The 27,352-nt window shown below is 41.4% G+C and overlaps 1 protein-coding gene across 4 annotated transcripts in view; it reads right to left on the bottom strand.

The window, feature by feature from the left end:
• Positions 1-27,142, bottom strand: part of ADGRB3 (adhesion G protein-coupled receptor B3) — a 649,111-nt gene extending 621,969 nt beyond the window's left edge. For 2 of the 4 annotated variants that reach the window (XM_014575580.4, XM_089777101.1), the window contains exons 1-3: positions 25,193-27,142; positions 23,619-23,786; positions 21,749-22,517 (exon numbers count right to left, since the gene is read on the bottom strand). In XM_014575580.4, coding sequence (XP_014431066.2) covers positions 21,749-22,502 — 754 coding nt within the window. In that variant the 5' untranslated portion in view covers positions 22,503-22,517; positions 23,619-23,786; positions 25,193-27,142. Of the gene's footprint in view, positions 1-21,748; positions 22,518-23,618; positions 23,787-24,932; positions 25,025-25,192 lie in introns of all 4 variants that reach the window. The other 2 variants (XM_075923698.2, XM_014575582.4) reach the window with 2 other exon arrangements.
• Positions 27,143-27,352: the final 210 nt, after the last annotated feature.

Raw genomic sequence — 27,352 nt, 5'->3', positions numbered from 1 at the left:
AAACAGTGTTTTTTTTGTTTAAAAAGAAAAAGGTGCCGGTACTCCAGGGGAAAAGTTGTTGAGTTCTGACTGGAGGTGCTGGTACTGCGTCTGGAGGTGCCAGTACTGAGTACCATGCAGTACCATCACAAAAAAAGCACTAACCTTTGTCTCCTCTGGTTCCAACCCAGGGACCAAGCTAACAAAGGTCTACTTCTTAAAATCCCTCCCTACTTCCTTGGGCTGCTCCTATGCTTGCACATATCTTTCCAAAAACTGCACACTGTATTCTTTTCTCCCCGGAGCTCCGTCTGCCCATGTAGCTTCCTTTCATGCTGGTGAGGTGCTTCTTCAGGTAGCTCTTGCTTTGTCTACAGGCCAGCTCCCCCATCTCTCTGCCTTTTATCCCAGGTGTTGCTAATTATCTACTTAGTTGCAGTTGGAGAAATAATTGATACTTTTATTAATCACTTCTTGGCATCTACAGTGTGGAATCTATACACCCCATAACAGCCATATTTCTGAACAATTATTTAATAGAGTATCATAGCTTTTGCTTTACATGAACTAGCTTTTTTTGATACCATCTCTTTCTGTTCAAGTCCATAATATATTCTTTATGATTCATTGTTCTGATCATTCTCTCTCTGTCTCTTTTGTACACACACACACACACACACACACACACACACACTTTCTGTACAGCAAGATTCTCTACTGATTGGCTGAGACCTTGGTGGGTTTTGCCTTCCCCTTCAAGGTGTGGATATGGGTCACCTGCCAAAATCAGTGGGATATATTTCACTTAATCACTGAGCCCATGGCACATAATGGCCCAGTCTCCTGTGGGCTGTAATATTTTAGTTGTTGGGTTTAACGTGCAGGTGTTAGTCACATGTGATATACAGGAGGTCAGAGAGATCTGGTGTTCTTTCTGGCCTTAAACTCTGTGATTCCATTATACTAAAATACAAGCTTCCTCACTTTTAAGCATCTTCACAATTGAACCCCCTTTATATTTTCATATAAATCATTCCCACTGCTTTGTAAATGATGCCAATCCTCAATGCCTATCTGTCCACTTCTCATTCGAGTATATTTGTGGAATAACTTTATATACTCAAAATATATGGGATACTGTAATTTCATTTTTAATACAAAATAAAGTTCAGAAAAAGACCCATTTCTCCAGTGGTGCATCCAGTCATATCGAGAAATTGAACCGTCACTGCTAGAAAGACTCCATTTTTGTCCAGACACATCTATTGTGATATATTAGTCAAGTGTAAATCAATAAAGTCATTGGAATTATTACCTTTCCTTTATCTAATAAAAGTTCATATGCTTTCAAAATCCTGAAACTGTCTTAAATGCCACAAAAACTCTTAGATATGTTCAACAGAGTAAAAGAACAATGAATACAATAGGTGCCACTCTAGCTGATTAATTCTATATAGTACTTAGCCCTTGAGAACTGACTAGAAATATATCTGTAAAATGGAATTGATTTGAAAAGTCATTGCAGACATTAGATGAAGACAATATAAGAAGCCATGTCTGAGTCAAGGCGAGAAAGAAGAATTGGATATTTAATTAATAGGTGAAGGTAGATATAAGAAAGTCAGTGGAAATTATAAAATTCACTTTAAAATTAGACTAGTCATGTATGGTAAAATGCTCAAAATTTCAGCTAATAGTATGTATTATAAAAGAGGTTTTCGAACGTTTTTTCTCGTGACCCAGTTAAAGAAAATTGTCGATGCCCATGACCCAGCATGGTTTGACTGAAGTGTAGGCTCTGGGGTGGGGGTGAGGAGGAAAGCTTTGGGCTGTAGGAGTGGACTTTGGCTTTGGCTGGGGTGGGAGGAGGGTAAGGGCTGGGGTAAAGGTGCTTACCTTGAGCGGATCCTGGTCAGCAATGCAGTGGGGGTGCTAAGACAGGCTTCCTGCCTGTCCTGGCTCTGCATACCATGCTGTGCCATAGAAGCAGCCATCAGCAGGTTCCCAACCAATGGGTGTTCAGAGCTAATGCTCAAGATGGGGCAGTGTGTGGAGCCCTATGTACTCTGCTCTCCTTTCTCCAGGAGCTAGGCCTGCTGCTGGCTTCTGGGGTGCAACACAGTCAGCAGTGCCAGGATGGGCAAGAATCCTGCATTAGTACCCTCACTGATCACCCTTCCGCGAGACCCAGTGCCTGACATTCCATTACCCAATACTGGGTTGCAACCCCTAGTTTGAAAACCATGATATTTTCAGATTGAAACCTATATTTAAAAGAGCTTGGTACTACCCAGTATGTTCAAAAATCACTTATTCCTCTCATCCTGCAGAAAAATAGAAAACTAATTACCAAGGGCTGCTACATTGTATCTTAATTTTGCAAATATAAATATAGGTATACCATTCTACACAATAGGCGAGAGTGATGCTGAGGGCGAGACATTTTTTTTTTTTAATGATCCTTTTCTCTGGTAAACTGATCATGTTGATTCCTACAGGGAAATGTTAAAAAATGTCTAATTAACTAATATTGCAGTAACAACAATGTTGTTTATGAAGATTCAGACTAACATAACTCCCCCTCTGATACTAATATTGCAGTGTTCATAATTTCTGTAATGTTTGTTGCCTTCCCAGATAACTTCAAATCTATAAAACATTGTATTTATAATGCTTTACTGTTAATAAAGTATGACATTATTCTAATATTGCTTTTCTATATTGAACATTTTAAAATATAGGATGGTTAAATGTCATGTTATATGCCTGATTCTGCAAACGTACATGTAAGTCACTTTATTTATATGAAGAACCTAACTGATTTCAATGAGATTACTCATGTGTTTAATGGTCCTCTTGTCTGTAAGAGTCAGGGCTTAACTCGAAATAAACTACATCATTGGAGTAGCTTATTTAGAAATAGGGAGCATCTATACAGCACTTATTTTGAAATAGAGCATTCTTCCTCTGACTTCCCTTATTCCTCATACAATGAGGGTTACAGGAGTCAGAGTAAGAAGACCTCCAGTTTGACAGTATTCCAACATCATTTCAAAATAACTGTCTGCTGTGTAGATGCGGACTATGTTATTTTGAAATGACGCTAGTTATTTTGAAATAATGTTGCTATGTAGACATAGCCTAAGTGACTGAAAGACCCAGATCTTCTCATTTGAGAAAAGAAGACATTAAGGATATATATTCACATGCTTGGATTTCCCACATGCACATTTTTAATGAGGAGGGACTGCTGTATTTTGAACACAGTATATGTACTAAATGAACAGAACAAAACCCACAGTTAGTGACAGTTAAGATTTCATCAGTATACATTCAGTCCACCCGAAATTTTAAAGCCGTGAAAACAATAAAGTAGGAGAAAATCTTGTACATTCCTTTCCACCTATATCTTGCCTTCATAAATACACTCTTATAATACACTCCATAAATCTTTCACTTCTATCTCCAGGAGACACCCAGTGGCAGGTTGAGCATGCCCCATACTGGGTCTGTAATGGATGGGAGGGGCACTAGCCCTTTCTACATGCCACAGCCATTCGGTTAATTAAAGGGTTAAATGCAAAGACAGTAGGTATCCAGGAAGTGTTGGCAGGGAGCTAGGAGAGCCAATGGGAGGAGAGTGAGAGATTTGAATTGAAACAGGTTCTGCCTTCTTCAGTCATTGTGTGAGTTTAGAGCAAGAGCTGTGGGAGAGATGGACTGAGCCAAGAATAAGGGATGGATTTTCCAATGATATCCATGCCTAAGGAAATAAACTTAAACCTTGGAACATCAGAGATGTAAGTAGAACAGGGAATGTTTAGTTAGACATATTCAGTTGTTTTCTTTGTTATCTGGTTTGTGAACTCCTCTGTGTTGAACCCATGTAACCCTCCTCCTTACACTGTAACAGAAATGGAATCACAGGGAAGAATGCTTTATGCTTTTAATTTGCCTTTTTTCAGTTGCTCTGTAACACCTAACAACAAAATATGCTTTACCAAATATGCCTTTTTTTAAAATAAAACAACCTTTTTAAGACTACAATCTGATTCTGATGTTTTAGAAGGTGTATAATCAAATAAAGTAAAAATCTGAAATGAACCAAATTATTGCATAGAATCTTTATAGATAGTAATTCCATGCTCTAATAATGTGAATATGACAGTGGGGATATATTATTGACCACCTGATCAGGATGGTGATAATTACTGTGAAATGCTAAGGGATATTAGACTATAAAAAACCCTCAATAATAATGAATTCAATTATCCCCATATTGACTGGGTATATATTAACTTCTGTAGCGGGTAAATTGGTTGAAATTTTAGTAAAGAACAAAATTGTCAAAACATAGGCCAACATATGTGAACATAATTTGTTGGGGACAAGTCAAAATGGTTTCAAATCATGCTTCACCAGCTAGTAGAATTATTGCACGGAGTCAAACAAGTATGTGTAAAAGGGGGATCAGTGGATATTGTGTACTTAGATTTCTAGAAAGCCTTTGACAATGTCCCTCACAGAAGGCTCTTAAGCAAAATAAGTTACTGAAGAGGGAAGGCTAAAAAATAGAAAAGAAAAGGTAAGAATAAATAGTCATCTTTCAGAATGAAAAAAGGTAAGTAGTGGTGTCCCCAATGAGTTAGCCTTGGGACCAATCCTATTCAATATATTCATAAATGAGTAAGGGGTAAACCTGAGAGATGGTAACATTTGCAGATGACACAAAACTGCTTAAAACAGTTAAGTCCAAAGCAGATGGTGAAGAGCTTCAGAAGGATCTCACAAAACTAGGTGACTGGGCAACAAAATGGCAGGTGAATTTTAATGTTGATAAATGCAAAGTATTGCATATTGGAAAACATAATCTCAATTATACAGATAAAATGATGGGGAATAAATTAGCTGTTCCCACTCAAGTGTGAGATCTTGGAGTCATTGTGGAGTCTTTGAAAACATTCACTCAGTGTGCAGCACTAGTCAAAAAAGCAAACGGAATATTGGGAATCGTTAAGAAAAAGATGGAGAATAAAACAAAGAATATCTTATTCCCTCTATAAATTCAAGATATGCCCACATCTTGAATACTGTGTGTAGATGTGCTCACCTCATCTCAAAAAAATATATTTTAGCACTGGAAAAAGTTCAGAAAATAACAACAAAAATGTTTAGGGATATGGAATGACTACCATATGAGGAGAGGTAATTAACACTGAGACTTTTCTACTTGGAAAAGAGATGAATTAGGGGGAATATAATAAAGGTCTATTAAATCATTACTGGCATGGAAAAAATGAATAAAGAAGAGTTATTTACTTCTTCCAATAGAACAATAGCCAGGGGGTCACAGAATAAAATTAATAGGCAGCAGTTTAAAGCAAACAAAAGGAAGTACTTCTTCACACAACACACAATGAACCTGTGGAACTCCTTGCTGGAGGATGTTGTAAATTCCAAGACTATAAGAGGGTTCAAAAAAGGACTAGATAAATTCATGGAGGATAGATTCATTAATAGCTATGAGCCAGGATGGGCAGGGATTGTGTCCCTTACCTCTGTTTGTCAGAAGCTGGGTATGGGCAATCGATCACTTGATGTTTTCCTGTTTAGTTCATTGACTCTGGGGTACCTGTTATTAGCCACTATTGGAAAACAGGATACTGAGCTAAATGGCCATTTAGTCTGACTCAGCATGGCCATTCTTATGCAGTATCTGCACATCTTGCAATCTTGAATGTATTTATCTTCACACTATCCCTGTGAGGCAAGGAAGCACTTTCTTTTTGATGGTTCACTTTAGGATTTAGGACTAGATTAACAAAGGGGACATAGGCTGAGAATTACAAAGCCTAATTTTAGGCACTCATTGCCTCGTAACAGAATTGTTATCCCTGAGTTAAGTACTGAGGTAGCCTATGCACTGCACTGGAAGAATTAGGTGCCTAAGAATGGGACTGAAACCCTCCCCCCCCACACACACACACGCATGCTGAGTTGGGAGCTGTTAGCAGTAGAAAAAGACAAGGGCAGGGAGATGGCCTAAACTTTGCACCTCAAAAGGACTTAGATGCCTAAATCTAGACCAGAGGAAGGCATCCATTCAGTATATACAACTGTGACTTCTCTCTTGAAGTTGGGTGCCTAAGCTATTTCTTGCAAAAAAAAAACCATTAGGGCTGCATCTAGACTGGCAAGTTTTTCCGCAAAAGCAATTGCTTTTGCGGAAAAACTTGCCAGCTGTCTACACTGGCCGCTTGAATTTGTGTTCAAGAACACTGACGATCTAATGTAAGATTGTCAGTGTTCTTGCACAAATACTGTGATGCTCCAGCTCAGGGATAAGCCCTCTTGTGCAAATGCTTTTTCACAAGAGGGCCAGTGCAGACAGGTAAAAACTGTTTTGCGCAAAAAAGCCCTGATGGCGAAAATGGCGATCGGGGCTTTCTTGCGCAAAACTGCGTCTAGATTTGCATGGACGCTTTTGCGCAAAAGTTTCCGTGCCAATCTAGACGCTCTTTTCCGCAAATGCTTTTAATGGAAAAACTTTTCTGTTAAAAGCATTTGCGGAAAATCATTCCAGTCTAGACGCAGCCTAGTTGTATTGGTGCTGTTCCATTATAATTTTCAGCCTAGTGGCCAGGTAAGAGCACTCCAGGATGCAGCAGAATCAGTTTCAAATCCCTCTGATGGTTTCAGAATAGGAATTTTAACCCACTTCTTACAAGTGGCAAACCCAAACTAGAGGGGTATAGGATATTCTAGAGTGGGGCTCTCTCAGTCCTTGGAGCTGAAGCTGTCCTGCTGAATATAAATAACGAAATAGTCATTGAGCCAGATGAGTCTTTATCCTCTGGGTACTCCCTTGGGATATGTGAGATCCAAGTTCCTGTCACTGTTCCTATATATATAAACTGGATCAATTTAAAATGAGAGAGATCCACCTCAGAATATCCCAGAGCACAGTTCTCAGGATCTTAAAACTCTTCGTCAAACCATGTAGAAGGGAAATTTGAAACTGGCTGTCCTACACCTTAGTTAAGCATGTTAACCAGTCTAACACTAGTACCAATTTCTGTTTTAGATAGCCTCTGAAAACACCTGGGCATGAGCTGTGCATCAGGACTTGGCTGGCTTGAACACTATACACTGGTTAATTGTTAGACACTTAGTATCAGTGGAAACTTAGGCACCTAATTTCCTCTCATGGGATTCTAGAAATTGCATACAGATAAGAACTAATACAGAAGTTTTACATGCCTTTATGATACAAACTGTTGTGATTATTACACTCTTCCTTCCTCTGGATTCTCCTCTCCTGTCAGTATCAGTGTGAAAAAAAATGCAAGTATAATGGCTACCATCTTAGCCAATGCCTTGGTTTGACCCTGTGAGCTTCAAAGGTAAAAGCACAAGTCTTTACACTTGTTCCAACAAGCCAAGATCACAAGATGACAGCTGTAAAGACTCACATTTCCTGTGGATTGGGCACATAGGGAAATGCATAAATTGCACAGACCATCAGATTACACAAGTTAAATGCATACAAATTGATGCAAAGATTAACTTTGGTGACATCAAAACTCACAAACTATCATAGCTTTGAAATACAAATGTATTAGAAAGGAATCTTCTCATTACATGAATCACATGATTCTCCTCACATTAACCTGCATCAGGTTCAGGACCCACTGGAACTTCACATCCCTAAGTTATTTACTATTTCATCTAAAGGACTAATTAGTAGCTGTTTCATAAACCAGTGATTGGAAGCAGTTTAACACACTTCCACAGAGCTATAGAATGGTGTTGATCAGGAATTGTGCACTATATCCCAGATTGTGGAGGATGAGTGTGGTTCATAATAGTTAAAGACAGAATAACAAAAACTGGTTTAGTCACTTTGAAAGGCAGTGGGTATGACTAACTGCTAACTAATTTAAAATATGAAGAGTTTTTCAGCAGCTCTTCCCTAGAGCTTTCTCGGCTGGAGCTAATAGCCTTAGTCAATAATAATTTATACCACACTTAGATGAAAGAAGATTTGAACTCCTATTCTCTTTTCTTTACACTTCAGGGAGCTTTCCTGGAAGCTGCAGAGAGCATTTGATAACAGCGCCTCTCTCACTTTCTTCCCCTCACCCCTCCATCCATGAGTGAGGCAGTCTCACAATACCAGATGGCTGTGTCTAGAATGGCAAGTTTTTCCGCAAAATCCTCTGCTTTTGCGGAAAAACTTGACAGCTGTCTACACTGTCCACTTGAATTTCCGCAAAAGCACTGACGATCTCATGTAAGATTGTCAGTGCTTTTGCAGAAATACTATGCTGCTCCCGTTTGGACAAAAGTCTTTTTCCAAAAAACATTTGCGCAAAATGGCCAGTGTAGACAGCAGAGATTTGTTTTACGCAAAAAAGCCCCGATCGCGAAAATGGCGATCGGGGCTTTTTTGCGGAAAAGCGCGTCTAGATTGGCCACGGACGCTTTTCAGCAAAAAGTGCTTTTGTGGAAAAACGTCCTGCCAATCTAGACGCTTTTTTCCGAAAGTGCTTTTAACGGAAAACTTTTCCGTTAAAAGCATTTCCAGAAAATCATGCCAGTATAGACGTAGCCAATTTGTTGTCAAATTCATTGGGTTTAGCTTATTGTATAATTTTTCAGTATTTCAGTTATAAAATACACTCTAATCACTATCCTTGAGTAACTGACAACTGAGCAATCAACACATCAAGAGTATTAATGTGGTAAAGAATAAATCCCAGAGTGGTTTAGATTCCTTAAAGAAAAAATAGTGAGACCAACCAATGAAAAATTACCCAAAGGGGTGATTTTTAAAACTCTCATTAGCCTCCCTGAATGTATTCATTTATTTCTCCATCAATCACCATGAAAAATTCAAATAATCCTCAAAGTTTATATCCTATAGTTTGTTTTTCTGCCATATCAAAGATCTGTACAATAAGTTTAAAGCTCTCTACTAACTAAACTCTCAAGTGTAATTAACTTAAAATGGCCCACGTGTAAACTTTCACTGTACACATTTGGAAGTCTGTTAAAGAAATAGCTATGGTCTCATTTATGCAATTTACCTTGCAATGTTCTGAATTGTGCATTAATGTAAACATTAAAGAAAACCCACCAGTATGAATGGCTGTATTTATATTATGGCCTGCCTTCTCAAGATCAAGAAAGGCGTAAGTAGGGGGAAACATAAGAGAGGCTAAAAAAAGTACCTACCTGCTGAAAGACAGGCAGATACGCCAGGTATTAATCAATTACAAAATGGCTATTTCAGGTCTGCAGTAGGTTTGTTTTGCTAAATGTATATGATAAGATCTAAAAAGGAAGTCTGGGAAAAAGTTCTTGTGAAATCGCAGTTCCTATTAAACTTGTCCATGGTGTGAAATCATGCACTCCTGGCAAAGAGATTGTGCAGTATGTATTGTGTCTGCTTTATAAAACTCCTACTGGTAGAGGTAGCCAAAGTATGAATAGCTGCACCAGTGCAGAAAGAGTGAAGTGGGGCCCAGCACCTCCTGGATCCAGAATTGTGAAGAGATTTCCCACCTTCTCTGGGAAAGCAAGCTACTTCTTTGTCATAAAGCTTTGGGGGAAAATTATAGAAATGAACCAGCCAGAGATTCCATCTGGAGGAGTAGCTGCAAAAGATGCCAGAGGTTAGAAATGGGGTGGGATCACTTGAGGATTACCTGTTCTGCTCATTAGCTCCGAGGGCACTTAGTATTGGAAAGCAGGATTCTGGGCTAAATGGACCTTTGGTTTGGCCCAGTATGGCTGTTCTTATGTTCTAAAGGTTTATGGAAATTAAGAGAACTTTCTACATTTTGACAAGACATTCTCTGTACAGGACTATTTGGCTGTTTGTTCCAATGTCATCCTTCTTTTTCTCTCACAGTCTCTTCACTTGAGCTTCACTCTATACCCACCTCGGTTCTCTCCTCTTGATTTATCCCCACACCGACAAATTACCATCAATGTCTCCTTGTGAACCTCTTGGTGCCAACTGACAGAAGACACAGGGTTGCATGGAGGAAGTGAGCTACAGGGATCCAGCTGGATATCTACATGTTGGTTTTTTTAAGTGTGCCATGTAAGGTCTCCCCTTAAAACCTGTATCATGCTAGCTCTTATAATCACTGCTAAATTAATGTATGAATGATATTTACAGAGTTATAACATATATACTGAAAATTATATTCTTAAAATTTGTGAATTGAGACTGAATACCAAAAAGCTGGGAAAGCAGCAGGGCCGGCCCACAACAATTTGGCACCTGAGGTGGGGAGCTCAAATGATATCCCCATGCCCCCTTGCTTGGGCCAAAACTTTGAAAGGTCTCAATTCTCTGGGTCCTAGTGGCACCCCCCCTCACACACACAATAGTCTGGCACCTGAGGCTATGACCAGCCCTGGAAAGCAGGTAAGACCAGCCCTGGAAAGCAGGTTTCTTTCAGGTAACAGATATTTAGCTGTCTGTCAATATGTAAACTGAACACTGTAGAGCTCACAATGGATATGTGTGTATAGTCTGAACAAAATGGTGTTCAAGCGACTGCAAATTCTCTAAGGGGCTCTGAACCAGCAAACAGAAGCAGCAGTGGTTATACTGTTTTCAAGTGCAGACAGTGGCTTTTTGGACTATACCTATGAGAAAAACTCTGGATTTTTCCATTGAGGAAGCAAGAGGACCGTGCAGGTTTACTTATGAACAGAAGATCACAGCCCAGAGTCGCTGTAATATGTTAGAAGGATTTGCAGGGAGCTCTTTTGCTTTATGTGACATGACAATAGTGTGTTAATTTTGTTTAGGCTCTAGAAAGTGTATGATGATTTTATTTAATATGTAATCATTTGTTTCTATTAATGCTACTTGAATCTCTTTGTTCAATAAATTTCCTCATGCTTCTACTATTAACAAATCTAAGGGTATGTCTAGACTGCAAATTTCTTTTGAAAGAAGCTTTTTCAGAGGAGATATTCCAAAAAAATCTTCTTTCAAAAGAGAAAGTGCATTGAAACAGATCTGCTTTTTCAAAAGATAGTGTCCACACTGAATGGATGCTATCTCACATTTAAACTGTGATTACTATGGATGGAGTGGCCACCAGGGCACCTGTGCTTTTTCCTCTTCTCTCTTCTTTTGAAAAAAACTCCCTCTACCACATCCACACACCTCTTTTTTCTGAAAGAGCTCTTCATTGGAATGAGATTTACCAATGTCAGAAAAACCCCTGTGTTCTTTCAATTTTATTCTGAAAGAACACAATAGCAATGTGGACGTAAGTGAAGGGATTTTTTGGAAAAACAATCATTTTTCCAAAAAAACACAAACCCTGCAGTCTAGACATTCTAAGGTATAACAGGTAAACTGTGGTATACTATTCTTTTGGGAATAGAGGATTGGGGAATATACTAAGGCCATGTCTACACAGCAGGGCTAAAGCCTAACTAAGCTATGCTACTTCAGCTACATCAATTGTGTAGCTTAAGTTAAAATAACTTATTTCATTTTTGACACTATCTACACAGCAGGAAGTCCAAGGAAGAGCACTCTTCCTCCAACTTCCCTTACTCCTCATAAAATGAGGGTTCCAGGAGCTGGAGTAAGATGTCCTTCCGCTCACCATTATTTTGACATTACGTCAAAATAACTGCTTGTAATGTAGGCACAGACTATGTTATTTTAGAATAGTATCAGTTATTTTGAGATAACACTGCTGTGTAGACATACCCTGAGTGTCCAGTGGATCAGAGGCTAGACCAAAGGTGGGCAACAAGCAGCCCATGGGTTGGATGTGGTTTGCCAGGATTAGTTTATTGCCCTCCCCTGGACTAGATACACCAGTGAGATGCTCAGAAGGCTTGTGGGATTGGACTGTGCCTAATGCTAACCTGCAGAGGGACAGTGGAGCTTATGTGGGCTGAGAAAGAAATGCTTATGGCTGAAAGCATTAAGCTAATATGACATTTGATGCCATCACATTATTCTTTCTGCCTGTGTATTATGCCCCCTGCCCTGTCTACCTGATCTGTTCCAATTGTAAGCGCTTTGGGACTTGGACGATTTAGAATTCTGTACTTGAGCAGTTCCTAGAAAAAGGGACTTGATTCCTGTCTGGTCCCTAGACACTACTGTAATAAACATAAATAATAAATAATAATTATTATTATGTCCTTATTCAGAAAAGATTCTTCCTGACAGTAGTGAGAATTTGTCTTGAGTAAAAACTATAATATTGATCTCAAAATTTAGAACCAATACCCATCTTATATACTGTTTATTGTGTAAGTGGTTTCCATTAATTCTAATATTTACTCAATCAGAAAATTGTATTATTTTCACATGAAGTTTATTTATAGCGCCTCAAATAGTTTAACAAAACTGAATACGAGCCTGAAAATCCTATTGTCTTCTCCCATGAGACTTAACTAAAAACAAAAAGGGTTCAGAGACTGAAATATCATAAATCAATTATGCATACTTTGTAAACTTGTACAATATCTCATATACAACTTTGTCTGTCCTAAAGAGTGTTTTATATTTCTTGTTAACAGAGAATGTAAATGAATCTCAGAGGAATGCTACAGTGACCTTTGTTTTATTACAATTACTGCATATTTATAGATGAACAGCTAAACTTAAGTGTGAAATTTCAGAGCCACGAAAACTTTGAGTTTGAATTCTTTGATAAAGCCCATAACGTGATTGAATAAACTTCATCAAATTAATTCCCCAAGAAGAAAGAGCTTCTCAGAATAAATTGCTTTGTGCATACTGAAATGTTAAATAGACAAGCGTATGTATTTTTACAAATTATAAATTAAACAAAACTGCAATACTGATAGACTTCAAGATGGAATAATAAAACATTTTAAAATAACTAGCGAGAGAATTAAGTAAGGGTATGTCTACACTACAAAGTTAATTCGAACTAACCGATGTTAATTCAAATTAACTTTCATAGGCGCTACACTAGCGCTCCGCTAGTTCGAACTTAATTCGAACTAGCGGAGCACTTAGTTCAAACTAGGTAAACCTCATTGCACGAGGACTAAGCCTAGTTCGAACTTACTAGTTCGAATTAAGGGCTGTGTAGCCCCTTAATTCGAACTAGTGGGAGGCTAGCCCTTCCCAGCTTTCCCTGGTGGCCACTCTGGGCACCACCAGGGAAATTCTATTGCCCCCCCTCCCGGCCCCGGAGCCCTTAAAGGGGAACGTGCTGGCTACGGTGCCCGTGCCTGGTGCAAGCCTGCCAGCACCCAGCCAGCAGACCCTGCACCTGGCACGCCATGAGCCAGCCACCCCCCAGCCCTCCGCCACTTCCCGGGACCAGGCTGGCGGCTCTCGGGAGCCTGGCCAGGACCGCAAGAGGCGGGCACCCGCCTGGTCTAGTGCAGACATCGTGGACCTCGTCCATGAACTCTGCACTAGGCACAGGAAAGTGGCCGTCCAGAGCAGGAGAGCTGCCAGCCTGGCCACCCAGGAGCAGGTGTGCAAGAGAATCAAGGGGGTCCACTGAGACCCCCGACCCTGAGCCCTGAGCTTAGAATGGCCGTACTGGGTCAGACCAAAGGTCCATCTAGTCCAGTAGCCTGTCTGCCGACAGCGGCGAACCCTAGATACCCTGGAGGGGATGGACCAAAAACAGTGACCAAGCAATTTGTCTCTTGCTATCCATCTCCAGCCTTCCACAAACTTTGGGCAGGGACACCATTTCTACCCCCTGGCTAATACCACTCCATGGACCCAACCTCCATGACTTGATCTAACTTCTCTTTAAACTCTGTTCTAGTTCTAGCCTTCACAGCCTCCTGCAGCAAGGAGTTCCTCAGGTTGACTCTTTGCTTTGTGAAGAAGAACTTTCTGTTACTAGTTTGAACCTGCTACCCATTCCTTTCCTTTGGTGTCCTCTAGTCCTTCTATTATGGGAACTAATGGAGAACTATTCTTTATGCACCCTCTCCACTCCACTCTTGCTTTTATAGACCTCTCTCATATCCCCCCTCAGTCTCCTCTTCTCTAAGCTGAAAAGTCCCAGTCTCTTTAGCCTCTCTTCATATGGGACCTGTTCCAAACCCCTCATCATTTTAGTTGCCCTCCCCTCTCCCAGCTTCTCTCTTCCCCTCTCCCACCTCTTTTTCCCAGTCTCCCCCAGTTTTGTTCAATAAAGAAAGATTCTATTTTTGAACACACGTTTTCTTTTTTTTGTACATCAGGAAGGGGGGCTAGCGAAGGGTAAGTGGAAGGAGGTGAGGGAGGAATGGGGTACGCGCCCCCGATGGGGAGGACTGGGCTGGCTCTGTGGGCTTCTCGGGGTGGAAGCTCTCCTGCAGTCCCCCAATTGTCCCGTCCCACCGGATGGCAGCCTGTGGTAAGTGCAGCCGGGGTGATGGCTGAGTGCTGTGATGTTCTGTGTGTGGGCACTCAGGGCACTCCAAGCCAGGACTGCTTTGCAAGCGGGGAACCCTGAGAACTGTCTGTCCGGGGTGGGGGTCGGGTCCCTTTAAGCACAGCCCTCGGCTAGCCTGAGACAGCAGCTCCACGCTCTAAGTCCTCATCTGATGCCCTGCCAGCACTGCTTCCGGCCATCCTTAACCTCTGTTCAGGGTCTACTCTGTGTGGACATGCTAGTTCGAATTAGCAAAACGCTAATTCGAACTAGTTTTTAAGTCTAGCTGCACTAATTCGAATTAGCTTAGTTCGAATTAGCGCTGTAGTGTAGACATACCCTAAGACTCCATGACTAGTCTGAAATACAAAAATGTACGGTAGTAGAGGCAGTATTGTCTACTGAGGAGGTTGCTAGATTAGGAGCTAAAAGACTTGAGTTTTATTCATGCCTCTGCCTCTGCTCCACTGTGTAACTTGGCCAAGATGCCTGACCTCTTCGGGGTTGCTTCCTTTTCTACCATTTTGTCTATCTTTTCTGTTGAGACTGTTATCCTTTGAGGTTAAGGATGTCTCTTATGTGTCCCAGTCAGAGTTGTACTACTGATGTATAAATCAATACATAATTTTGTTTTGATTCAAGCAAAAAACTGATGGGTGTAGCTGCTGAGGCAAATCACAGATGCCAATTTTAAGAAGCTGTACAGGTGTAGTAGACCAAATTGCCTTGTATTGTGTTTACTGGGCACACCAAATCCACTTTAATTAACTTATCAAAAGACTAAAAGATTCAAGTATTGTACAGTAATATACACCTGATTCTGCTTTCATTGAAATTCCATTAAGTTTAACAGGAGGAATGAACCTAAAGATACTATATCCTGCCGATCTTGTTCACATGAGCATTGCCAAACAAGACACAAAATTGAATCTCTGCCACCATGAACTTGGTATTCAGATTCAGATACAACTAGTAATTAATTAATTACTCATAAAATTGCAGTGCATTTCACGAGGAGTAACGGTAGTTCGAACTAGGAAGCCTAGTTCGAACTACCTAGTTCGTGCCCCGTGTAGCCGCGCTGCACGGGGTTCGAACCAGCGGGGTTTTAAAAATGGCGGCTTCCCGCTTATGCAAATGAAGCCCGGGAAATTCAAATCCCGGGCTTCATTTGCAAGTGCAGTATGCCTACATTACCCTCCTAGTTCGAACTAGGAGGATAGTGTAGACATACCCACAGATTCTGATCACTAAAGTGTTACTTTCATAGAGCTATCATTTATGTCAAAGAATATCTGAAATCAAACTTTCAAGGCTTTTATGCTGGATATGACCATGGATGCAGCATGACCTAAGCATCAATTGAAATCATAAGGAGTTTAGTGTGTTATCACCTCCTAATGATATAACTCATAATAGGCCTGATCTAAAGCCTATTGAAGTCAACAGGCACTTTTTAATTGACTTGTGTGCTTTGGACCAGACCAAGTGAGCAAAACAATGCATGTCATTAATTTTTGAAAAAAACAACATTTTATGCTTATTTTATCAAGAATCATCATCGCATATAAAACAATCCCCATCTTTCTTTGTATTTTATATTCTTGGTGAGATTAAGCTACTTACAAACAGCAACATGCCAGATCAGTGTTTTGTTGTTCTTTTTTAAAGATTATCTTGTATCACATTAGACACAAATGTTTATTTAATTATTTTAGTATCCAAATATGTAAAGCTGAAAACTGTAGTGTTCCATCCACGCTTATCTTCCCATTTCCACTTTCATATTCAGGTCATGGATAAAAGAACTACTGTATCCATATGCACACAAACATTTTCTTCCTATAAAAGTTTTCTAAGTAGTTCTTTGTTGATTCATTGCTTTAGAAGACAAAATTAGTTATCTTAGTTCTTTCTAAATGTCAATGTAGAGTGGAATACTAGTTGCACATCAAATATTTCATATCAAAATATAAATACATTATGCTCTATTCTGCCTTTTTTCTCCTGCATGGGCATATTTTCTCTTCTACACACAGTTTGTATACTATAACTTTATATTTCAATTCTCTGATAAAGCCTTATTATGATATAACACATCATAATTGATAGCAATTGATAGCAATCTTGTATGGTCCTTGAGGCAGGTCTGGCCAGTGCTATATATCATTTATTTCTAAAATATGAGCACAAAATGCTGTCATAGATGAAAGGGTATATAAATGTGTAAATACATTATATAAACCTTACAAGTAATTTGCATGCTTACTTTTTACCATTGAATAATATGTAACAAATGTGGGAATTTAAGGGCAAGTACAGTACAGTTGGCGTCTTCATGTCTGAAATTAAAAAAGAGCCTGTCACTGACGTATTCAGATGCCAGTGCATACACTGCTGGAATTTGTGACAAAGAGGCCAACTCTACATTTCCTGTGTACTCAGAAATCCCATTGAAATCAGTTCACTGTGTATGGGCCTGTAATGCAAAATCAGGCCAAAGGGCAACCCTGGATTGCTAGTTGCTGAGACCCAATTAATCTGAATTTCTCATCAGTCCCCTCTCCCCCCCCCCCCTTAACTACAGTTATTTTGGAGAAGAGCAATAAATGCCTATAGCTGTTCGATGGTAGTAGAGTACTGAAGGGAATTATTTGTAATAAAATAAGAATGTGGAATAAGATTGTAAACTTTAGTTACTGTCTCATAAGTATTATAAAACACAAAATAAGGTTATGATTACTACATGAAAACATTATGAGTATAGTCCTGAGCCTGTCAGTGTTATTCATGCAAGTTATTCCTGGTGAATTTATGCATGAAACAATTTTGGAATTAGGCCCTATGTTTGTTGACTAAAAATTGCATGAGAAAACTTGGATGTATATCATACGAGATCAAGAGGTATGATCCTTTTAGTCCTTTAGCTCAGTTCCCTTCTGGTCAGGATTGTTATATACAATATATTTGCTAGTTCTTTGTCCAGTCTAAATCATAGTAGTGTTACTTCTCAAAAGTAGGGATGTAACAGTTAAGCATCCCCTTAGAGGGTGATGCTTTCTGTGGTCCGGCCAGGCTGAAAGGTCCTTTCTCCCATCCACGGGATCCTTACTCAAAAGTGGTACTGAAGAAAAGCCTGATTGAACAGTATACACATTCAAATACACTTTCATCTTAACAAATGTTCATGTTACTATGATCAGTGACACCAGAGAAGATCTATGTGTTGTAGAATTATTGGTAACACTAAGTATTGCCAGAAGTATATTGTTTGCTTCTCTGTTTGAGCTAGTTCCTCCTATTGTTGAACATTTCCCGCTCACCCTTCCCACTTTTGGACATACAACTAACCATTTTGTGGTTGTCAGGTAAAATACACCAAGCTGTAAGAGGGTAAAATTCTGACTTTAATCTCTTTTAGCACTTTCAAAGAAGCGAAAAACTTCCACAGTAGAAAGGGAAAAGATTGTAAATGGAGATTTAAAAGATTGTAAAGTTGCATTCTTTTCTATGTGCTTCTAAATGGAGAATACAATATGCTTCTATATTGAGGACAGGTCCCTCACAGGCTATTTGCCATAATGAGCAGAGATGATGGGATGGATCACTCAGCGATGAACTGTTCTGTTCATTCCCTCTGAGGCACTTGGCACAGGGCATTGCTGGAAGACACAATACGGGCTGGATAGTCCATTGGTATTAGCAAGTGTGGCAGTTCTCATGTTCTAAAGGACATATCTTGGAGGAAGCTTATCACCTCATATAGTCAAGCACAGGAAGGTGATTCTAAGGAACATGAGAATACTTATTACACTGCAAGAGGCTATCAGACCTCTGTAAAATCTGTCTTCAAAAGTCACCATTGACAAATTTTAGCATACTTCAGAAGTTTATAATAGTGCTACGAGACAAGATCCTCAAAAGGTATTTAGTATCCTCACTACCACTGAAATGATTCCAATGGAAATGAGGTGTTTAAATTCCTTTGAGGACTAAGGCCTTGAAGCCCAATCCTGCAAGGGTCTGACCTCATCCCAAGAACTGCTGATCACCCTCAACTCCCACTTGTTCCAAGTCACACTTACTAAACTATTCTGAGTATTGTCTTACTGCCAGTTGCCAGTAGTGTTTCCCTTTGTCTGGGTTGTTGAACATAAATATTTTAACTATGTTGGTCTAACCTAAATCAGTACACCTGCAGAAACATATTTCACATCATATGTATAGATGTTTTCGGATATAAAGTGACAAAAATCATAATCTTCAAGCAAAAAAAAATTACATTTTGAATCTTACGTTGATATCACACAACGCCTGTCACACAACACCTATCACTATTTTAGATACTAATATATCTAAGTGACAAACTTAACTCAGTGATAAATCATCATTACAACAGCTATGTACAGTTTCTATGTGGATAAAATAGAGCCATAATACCTCTAGTGTAGATAATTTATCCTTGGGAAAATCTGATAAACAAATCTGTAAACTGAATGTAAAATAAGCCGTTTACTGCAGTTAAAAGTTAATTCAAAGCTTTAATTTTGTAGTTGGTAAAATACTCTACAACTTTAAGAGAACAGAGAATCAAATCAAATTGTATGAAAGTAATTCAATTATAATAAATTTTATTATTCTGTGAAATATCCCACCAACATAAAGTAAACAAGCTGCCACAGACAGCGGCATGAACAATAATTCTCTTTCTACAAATCATTTAGGGATTTTCACCCTTTAATAATAAAGTTTATCCTACTAATATGATGCAGCTATGACACAAACAGGGTAAGGATTAAAATAAAACAGGATTGGAATTGAAAGACATTTTGGGACTTGTTATAGATATTAATATTCCAAGATGCAGTAATAAAACTTGGTTGTCCCTAGCTTTTTCCTCTTCAGCCCACCTTGCACCCTTTGTCAAACATCTTTGTTGAGTAGGTTACACATGCATTCCTCAGAGTTTTCGAAATATTTCTAACACCAATTGACATATTTTGCAAATATGATTTTGACATCTCTACACCTACATTTCTTACCTCTCTATCACATGATATGCAGCTCTCAAAAGATTGTAAGACACAGGAAGTGTCATCTGGTTCGCAATTAAAATGTAATTATGTGCAAAATGCAGCAGCTGAGAAATGATAGCACAAATGCTCTTCTTGCTGACCCCTTCAGTTAGCTTATTGCTCCTGTCTCAAAAACCTGCCTTTCACAGGTAGGAAGCCACAGCCTTGGAGCCATGTTTGCCATTTGATTAGCCTGAAATGGTCTTTTCCCACTGACATTTAAATTTGACTTGTTTAGATCCACTAAAAGGTGGGCAACCTTAACACCAGCTCTACTATTTATAGCCCCCCCCCCCTCTTTAGCCCAGCATTTTTATTGCAGTATCTTTTATTTTCTTACGGAGAGGGAGAGAAAGAGAGAGAGAGAGAGAGAGAGAGAGCGCGCAAACCCATCTTTTGAAGTGGATTATACAGTTATTATTCGTTTAGAAAACACGCTGGAAGCCCAGTTACAGCCCCTGTAAATCCTAGCACAATTTTCGTGCGTCCCTCAGCATCATGACAAGCAAATTCTCAATAAATCACTCCCATTGCGCAGGCAGCAACTTTGCCTGCCAGCTGCTGCCTTTGGAGAAGCTCAGTGGGCAAACTGTACGCAGGGGGCTTGTTCAGCCGCTCGCAGGAGTGGGTTAAAGCCCTCAATGCTCCCAACAATTAACGCCTGGAAACGTTAATAGGCTCCCCAGCCCCCGCGCAGAGAGAAGCCGAGACTCTTTCTGTGGCTTAATTGTCTTTAATAGTCAGCTTCCAACATCACATTGTTGGGGAAGTTTCTGATTCTAAGGGACACTAATTAGCTTTAAATGATGCTAAATACCATCCCTACAGTTGCAAGGGCTTCTCTGGGACTTTTACAAGAGACAAGCATTCCGGTAATTTAAAATCACTTTGTTTTCTTCTCCCAGCTGTTACCCGTTTGGAGAAATACTGACCCGTAGGACAACCACAGGAGAACCTCGCTCCGCCCCTCACCCCTATCCCTTCAAAGTGCCTTTGGCAGTGCAGAACTTGAAGCAAGTTCAGCTTTTCTTCTCCCACACCACTCAGGCTTGGCTGCCCTTAAAGAAAATCCTCTCCTAACAACGTGTCAATGTTACATTCCTCCACAAAGGCAACTTCTATTAGAGGGGCTGGGAGCTTGGCTCCCAGACAGGGAGCTTTGTGGCCATACAGAAACCAGGGAGAGAGGAAACATTTCCTGCATTAAAATGCAATAGCCAGGCTCGGTGACTCATGCCTGTGCAGGGGGCAAATTCAGCCCCTCTCAAGTAGCTGCTCCCGAACTCCAATTCCCAAACAGACGGCGGCTTTTCTCCTTTGTTTCTGGAGATCTCAATGTTTTGCATTTATCATTTGATAACTATTTTGACCTGACGTCTTCCTTTCCCTGCAGCTCCCAAATCGTGGTTTGCCCCCTGGCAGTGGCACGCTCTATAATAAATCAGCCTGCCCTTCCCAAGAACTGATGGGACAAAAGCATCAGGTACGAAGTACGACGAAATTGAAATCTCGACCCTATTTATTATATGGAATTGGTGGCTTATCTGATGGCCATATCCACAGACTCAGGGAACCTTCCATACGCTCCTGCTTTTTCCAAACTCAGGTTATTAAGTTAGAGGCCCCGTGTTATTAGCACACATATAAGACCATCTTCTCGGAAGTGGGGACCGCCCACGTGCCTCTCCACTGACCAAGGGAGCACGTGGGTGACATTGCAGGGCGCAATAGGTCTCCCGGGGCCGCACATTGAGACAGGATTTCCTCCTATTCGCTAGTTATGATGTCAGACCTCTTTTAGAGTCCTGGTCGTTTGTAATTCTCGGCACTTTAGTCGGGTTGCCCACATGCCTTTGGAAATCTTTTCCTCGCAAAGTCAAGGAGTAGCAGCATCAAAGGAAGTAAGGTTTAATTGTTGGCTGGTTGCAACAAAAAAGAGAGACCTGGCTCCCCAGCGTGTCTGCATTATTATAAGCGAGGGCTGAGAACAGCGACAGCTTAAGTCCCCAGTGAAGCACAGAGTATCTCTTAGTAGGAATCAGAACTGTATGCTGAAGATTATATTAATTTTAAAATGACAACCTTCTTATGGAAATGGCTTGGAGGATGTGGTCTGCAACTCCCCTAGCCCTTTCATGGGGGTTAGAGATCAACAGACCCCCCCACAGCTGGTGTGGCGTGCACATCAGATACAGTTAGTTATCAACGAGAAGCGAGAACAGGATCTTACACATTGCTTTGAAACGGCAATAGACCTTTGACCCCCCCATTAGAAACACCTACCTTCTTTTGGCGGCCGTTTAGCTTCTTTGCTAAGGTTGCAGACTTGGGTAGTTTGAAGCTCCTGGGTCAGACATCCCTCCGTCTGCTCATTAAGGGGCAGCACCACATTGCTGAGCAACACCAGGGACTGGTCATCTATTCCCCATTCTCCCAAATGCTGAGGGCAGGTGCATTTTGTATACATGATCCCACAGGATTCGGTTCTCCCGTTCTCGGATTTCAGACAGTTCTCTAACCAAGTGCATAATACATGGCAACCAAACTGGCTCGGGCTCACCTTATTCAACACCAAAAACTCAAAGAAGGATTTTTGATCTTCTTCCTTTTTGTGTAATCCTGGGAAATCGATGGGATAAACCCGGCGTATCTGAATAAAATTCTTATCATACTGCAGAAATACAAAAGCATTCTTGGAATTGCAGAGCTGCATTATAGAATGATTATTTTTTAAAAGATCCTTTATTTTTTCATGGGAAAAATGATCAAACTGATAAGCCAAAAGGGAAAAGTCGGAGCAGCTGAAGTCCTTTTTGGAAAATTTCAGGTAAATACTATATTTGGTCGGATCTGGATTTTCCAGCGTCCAAGTGCAGTTTGTAAAGTTTTTAGGAAACATTTCACTTAGAGAATACGATCCATAAATGACCCCCTTCACCAACGTGGAACACCAGAAGTCTTGGGCAGCATTAAATCCAAACATAACCAGCAGATAGGTGGAAAATATATAAATCAGCAAATTACGAACAGCCTTCATCCTATGTCATTTGGCCTGTAGAAAATGAAATGAAATAAAAATGCAAGTAGAATTCTTCACGCATTGAAAATCAAACTCCTTCCAATATTCCAGCCAGCTGTTTTCAAGATTCTAGTTAGAACCCTTTTCAAAAAGAAGGGCAAGTAATTTTTATTTTATAACACAACGAGATTGTTTGATGCCGTGGGAACAGCGCCATCACGTGGCCATCACAACAGTCAAGTTCCCTAAATTCAATTTTTAAAAATATCATTTATTTGATTATTAATTGAAATGCCCTCGCTTGTCTACCATGTATTCTGAGTGATCTGGAACTATTAAATTGAAATAAAAGTCAGAAACTTTCATATGGTGGACCTGAAGGACTATTTATTTAATTATTTTAAAAAAGAGTGTGTGTGTGTGTGTGTGTGTGTGTGTGTGTGTCTGTGTGTGTGTGTCTGTGTGTAAAAAATTCAATAAACAGATCAGAAAAGCTGGTAACAGCTGTTGTTACATATTATTTTTTCTATTATGCCTGAGAAGTAATTGTGATGAATTACACCCATAATTTAAAAATGCACAAATTATTATTTGGTACAGATGGAACATTATCTCCCATATGTCTACGTGCCTCTGCAGTGGCCACCTGGTACTAAAAGGTCTCTGTAAAAAGAAAATCTGGAGAGAAAACACTGAGACTGATATGTATTAATCAAATCTTGAAACTGTTATCTGGGAAAGAAATATAGATGATTAGATAGATGGATATTGTGGTTGCCTGACTCTGCCATTGAGACCCATAATTTTAAAGACAATCATTTCAATATGATTGAACCTCTTGGGGTAGATAATATGGATAAGTATATTAGTATTTTTAGCCAAGGGAGCTGTATAGAGATCACTGCTATAATAGGACCTGTGTAACTGTCTCTAAATTGTCCTTGTATTAAGAATGTTTTGTATAGTATGGTTTATCTACTGTATTTTGCAGATGTGCTCTTGACAGATTACATTTTCTCTGTTAGTGTCTCCAACTAAAGCTCTTTTATTGGCCCCCTCGGCGGATATAGCCTTTACATCTTCTGTTCTCTAACAGTGGCCTAGGATAATAAACGAACCTTTGGTTATATTTACCTCTGTTATCCAAAAAATAAAACTTGAATTTTTCAGCTTTAACCTTTGAGAAGTTGCTTATGTCTTATCAATGGGTGGTTTTTCGCTTTCTGTTTACAAGTGAGCAGACAAAAGTGATGCCAAGTTAATTTAAAAACTCTTTAGATTGCAGCCTCTTCCAATGTTGCTCTGTAAACAGAGACAGACATACAGACACATACACAGTTACTTAAGTTTTGACGTGTGTCTTTGCCTAGCTTTCATCTCCCCAACTTAATGGCAAGGCATCTTTCGCCCCCTATTGCATAACACAGAACAAATCGGCGGATTTAATTCCCTGGAAGAGATTTTTGTATTTCCCAGATTATAATTCAAACTCTAAATCTTGAAATGGACAAAGCAGCACCAACTCTAACCCTCTTTACAGCTGCGGTTTAAAACAAAACCAGAGCTGCCGCCGGATGATTTATCCAAACCATTGGATTTTCCCTTTTCCGAAAGGAGGAATAAATTTCTCCTTCTCGAAATAAGACGGAGGGCGTTTAGACTTTTAAAAAATAGAAATTTATAGGTAGTCCTGGAAATAATTTCTTCTCTACAAAATTTGCTGTAGCACTTTGCAGTCAATGCAGCCCTGCGCAGTGTTATTCAGGATGGTGTAGGCGTTGAAAACCAATGTGACAATAAGTGTCTAAATTAAGAATTCTATGCATGAAAAAGGATTCATTTTATAGTCTGGAGAGCAAAGAGAGTTATTCCTTAATTATTTAAAAATAAAAGACCTTGACTTTTCCCCCTGTGCAATACTTGCACTAGAAAAATAAAGACGTCCGCAGTGCTAGGCTGTTTTCCATGAGGAAACCAATTCTAACAGCCATCATTTTAGTTGCTTTTGTTCATGCAAACCTATTGAAACAATTCGCTTCTTTAAATTATCGCTTTGTGCATGAATAGGCAGGGTTTCATCTCGTTCACAATAGTGCTAAATACAAAAGTGAAGCTGCTCAGGGAAAGGATCAGACACTCAGATTAAAGAGATCTTTCTTTTCGGGGGCTGGGAGGGGGGGGGGAAGAGGGGAGTGTTAAAAAACGGCCACCAAGGTTTAAGGTTGCCCATTTTAGAAGAAATCTCTTCTGCTGAAAAGCAAACAGGCATTTAGTTTGGATATTCCCCAACTGATTTTCTAGGTGACACTGTAGTTGGGTCGAACATAGACGGCGCCATCACTCCACTTATTTTTCCCCAACAGAAGACCCACTGACTTCCCTTATTTTAACTTCCTATTAACCTAAGATTCCCCCCTCCCCATCAAATTACCCCAGCCATGCACAAACCTCAGGTTTTCTTGGTCTCGCTGGAAATTACTCTCAGGGAAGCAGACCTGTCGCAAACCAGACTTCTCTAACTTTTAAACTGCAGGGTAGCACTAAATGCAGAGATAATTCGGTATGTGTAGGCTCTCTTTATCGTTCAGCAACAGCCTGTCCTCCTCCTCCTCCGCCGCCGCCGCCTCCTCCCCGGAATCCCGAGCTAAACGCTCTACAGTCATAATCCCTGGGAATGGGGACTGGAAAAAGCCCCTGGACACCCTTACCTTCCACTCCGAAAGCTGTCAGGCTATTTCTCTAAAACACTAGCACCACAGGCACACGTCCCAACACCAGTGATGGAGAGATTCCCCTTCTGTCGGAAGCACCGTTTCCCATTTTCCCAGGCTCAGGTTCAAAGCCAAGATTTAAAGGAGAGAAGAACAAACAAACAAACAAAAAAACAGGCAGAGAGGAAACCCCAGCACGCCCAACGCTGTGGCTCCGGATCCACCAAATCCAACCATAGGAAGAGAAAGAAAAAGCCCTAAACCAGCGAGAGGGGGACTGTAGCGGGAAGGGGGAATGGACCTGGCTGAAGAGCGACGATTTTTTTTTTAACTTGAAACAAAGTCTAGCCCAAGAAACCGAGCCGCGGAGACAGCAGGCGAGCGATGAGCTGAGAGGAGACCTACAGGCTACGGCTGCCCTAGCGCAGATGTGGAGCTGGGTTGGGGTGGTTGTTGTTATTATGAATATACTTATTCCTCCTTTCTCCCTGCTCCTCCTCCCCCCTCAGGTACTGATGGACGGGCAGCGGCAGGGGGGAAAAATCCGTGGCTGGTGATGTCGGCAAGCGGCGTGGATGCCGGGCGAGGAGGGAGAACAGCGGGAGAGAGAGATAGTAAAGCTGTGTGCGTGTGTGTGTGTGTGTGTTAGAAAGGGAGCGAGACAGTCAGCGTGTGTGTGTGTGTGTGTGTGTGTGCGCGCGCTCCCGTGTGCGCCTGTGCGCTCGGCTCCCCCTCCGAGCCTCTCCGGTGGGGTGTGCGCTGTGCGCGCCCCGCGACCTCTCCGCCGCGCGCGTGGGTGTTGCGCGCGCCCCGCTCTCCTATCCGGGCGGAGGGGGAGGTGATGTGCGTGCGCGCGCGCTGCCCTGCTCTCCCGCTCCAGCCTCTGGCGCCTGTGCGCGCCCCGCTCTCCCGCTCCAGCCCGTGCGCAGCGCTGCGCTCCGCGCTCCTCCCTCCGTGGTGTGTGAGCCAGAGACTCCCCTCTCGGCGCCCGGTGCACTCGGCACGTCACGGCTACTCAACGCCCAGCACGTCCGGAAGACGCTATTTTCTCGCGGCCGGGAGGTTTTTCCAGCAGCCTCAGTTCCCACCGCTGCGGCTGGGTGTCCGAGAAACTCCCGAGCTGGCGGAGCACAGCCAGCCCCTCGTCGCCTTGCCCTTGTTCTGCCTGTGAAAGCCCCCTGCCCCCAGCTGCCCCTGTGCCGCGCGCTGCAGTGGCAGGGACACGTACAGCCCTGCGAGGGAAACGCGGCTCCTCGCTTTCGAGCCGCCGCTCGCCTCGGCTTGGAACAACAGCAATTTTCGCAGCGAGGCTGCAATTAGCACCTTATTTGTTCCCCGCTAGGGCCAGGGCGCCGGGCTGCAGCGTGGCTGAGTCTCCGAGGCTGGAGCCATTACATGGCTCGGCAGGGCGAGTGACTAGCAGTCGGCTGCGCGGTTCAGTTCCATCCTAGCGCAACCGGGTTGTGCCCGGGGCTGCGGTTCATTGGCGAAGCCCGGCTGCCGGGGGGATGTCTCCGTCCGTCTGCTTCAGTGTGGGGCGCGCGGCCAAATGTCCTCGCAGCTCCATACTTCGCTTCCCCTTGGCTCGTGCTGGAGTTGGGGAGTCAAGTGCCCCAGGAGTACAATGGCGGGGGAGGGCTGTGATCACCCAAAGTAACACCTGTTTGGTTTTTTTGGTGTAGCTAAGTAGAGTTGAATAGCAGTTTCCCTCTCCTCTTGTTTCTCTCCCATTGCCTGTGAGTGCGCTGGTTATCTTTTGGCTAGTGCGTGGGTGATTTCTGCCCTGTATTCGACATCGGATATATGGTATGATAAAAGGAGGTTACATTTAAATCCGTTTTAACACCAGCCCTTTGCTTGACTACTTGTTCTGTAGCTAAAACACACCACACGTCCTGCAAAGGGAAATAAAGCGTCTCTCGAAACAGTGAGGTCCTTTTACATGTTACATTCCCACTCAGTTTGAAAGTGCATTTGGAAAACGCCTGGTTTTAGATGTACTCTCCGCCCCCTCCCCCGCCCATGGAAGGAACATGAACAGAAGTTTAACATTCTGGACACCATCCAAGCCAATCAGTTCTTAAAGCAAACAGGTTTTTCTTCTCCACTCTCAAAAGGCTTGAATTCAAATAATACAGAGGTAGTATATGACTACCT

This window comes from Pelodiscus sinensis, chromosome 3 (genome assembly GCF_052426305.1).
Source record: "Pelodiscus sinensis isolate ZL-2025 chromosome 3, ASM5242630v1, whole genome shotgun sequence".
In the NCBI taxonomy this organism is placed as follows: Eukaryota; Metazoa; Chordata; order Testudines; family Trionychidae; genus Pelodiscus; species Pelodiscus sinensis.
The sequence above is the reverse complement of the archived record's forward strand: the minus strand, read 5'-3'. Positions and strand labels throughout refer to the sequence as shown.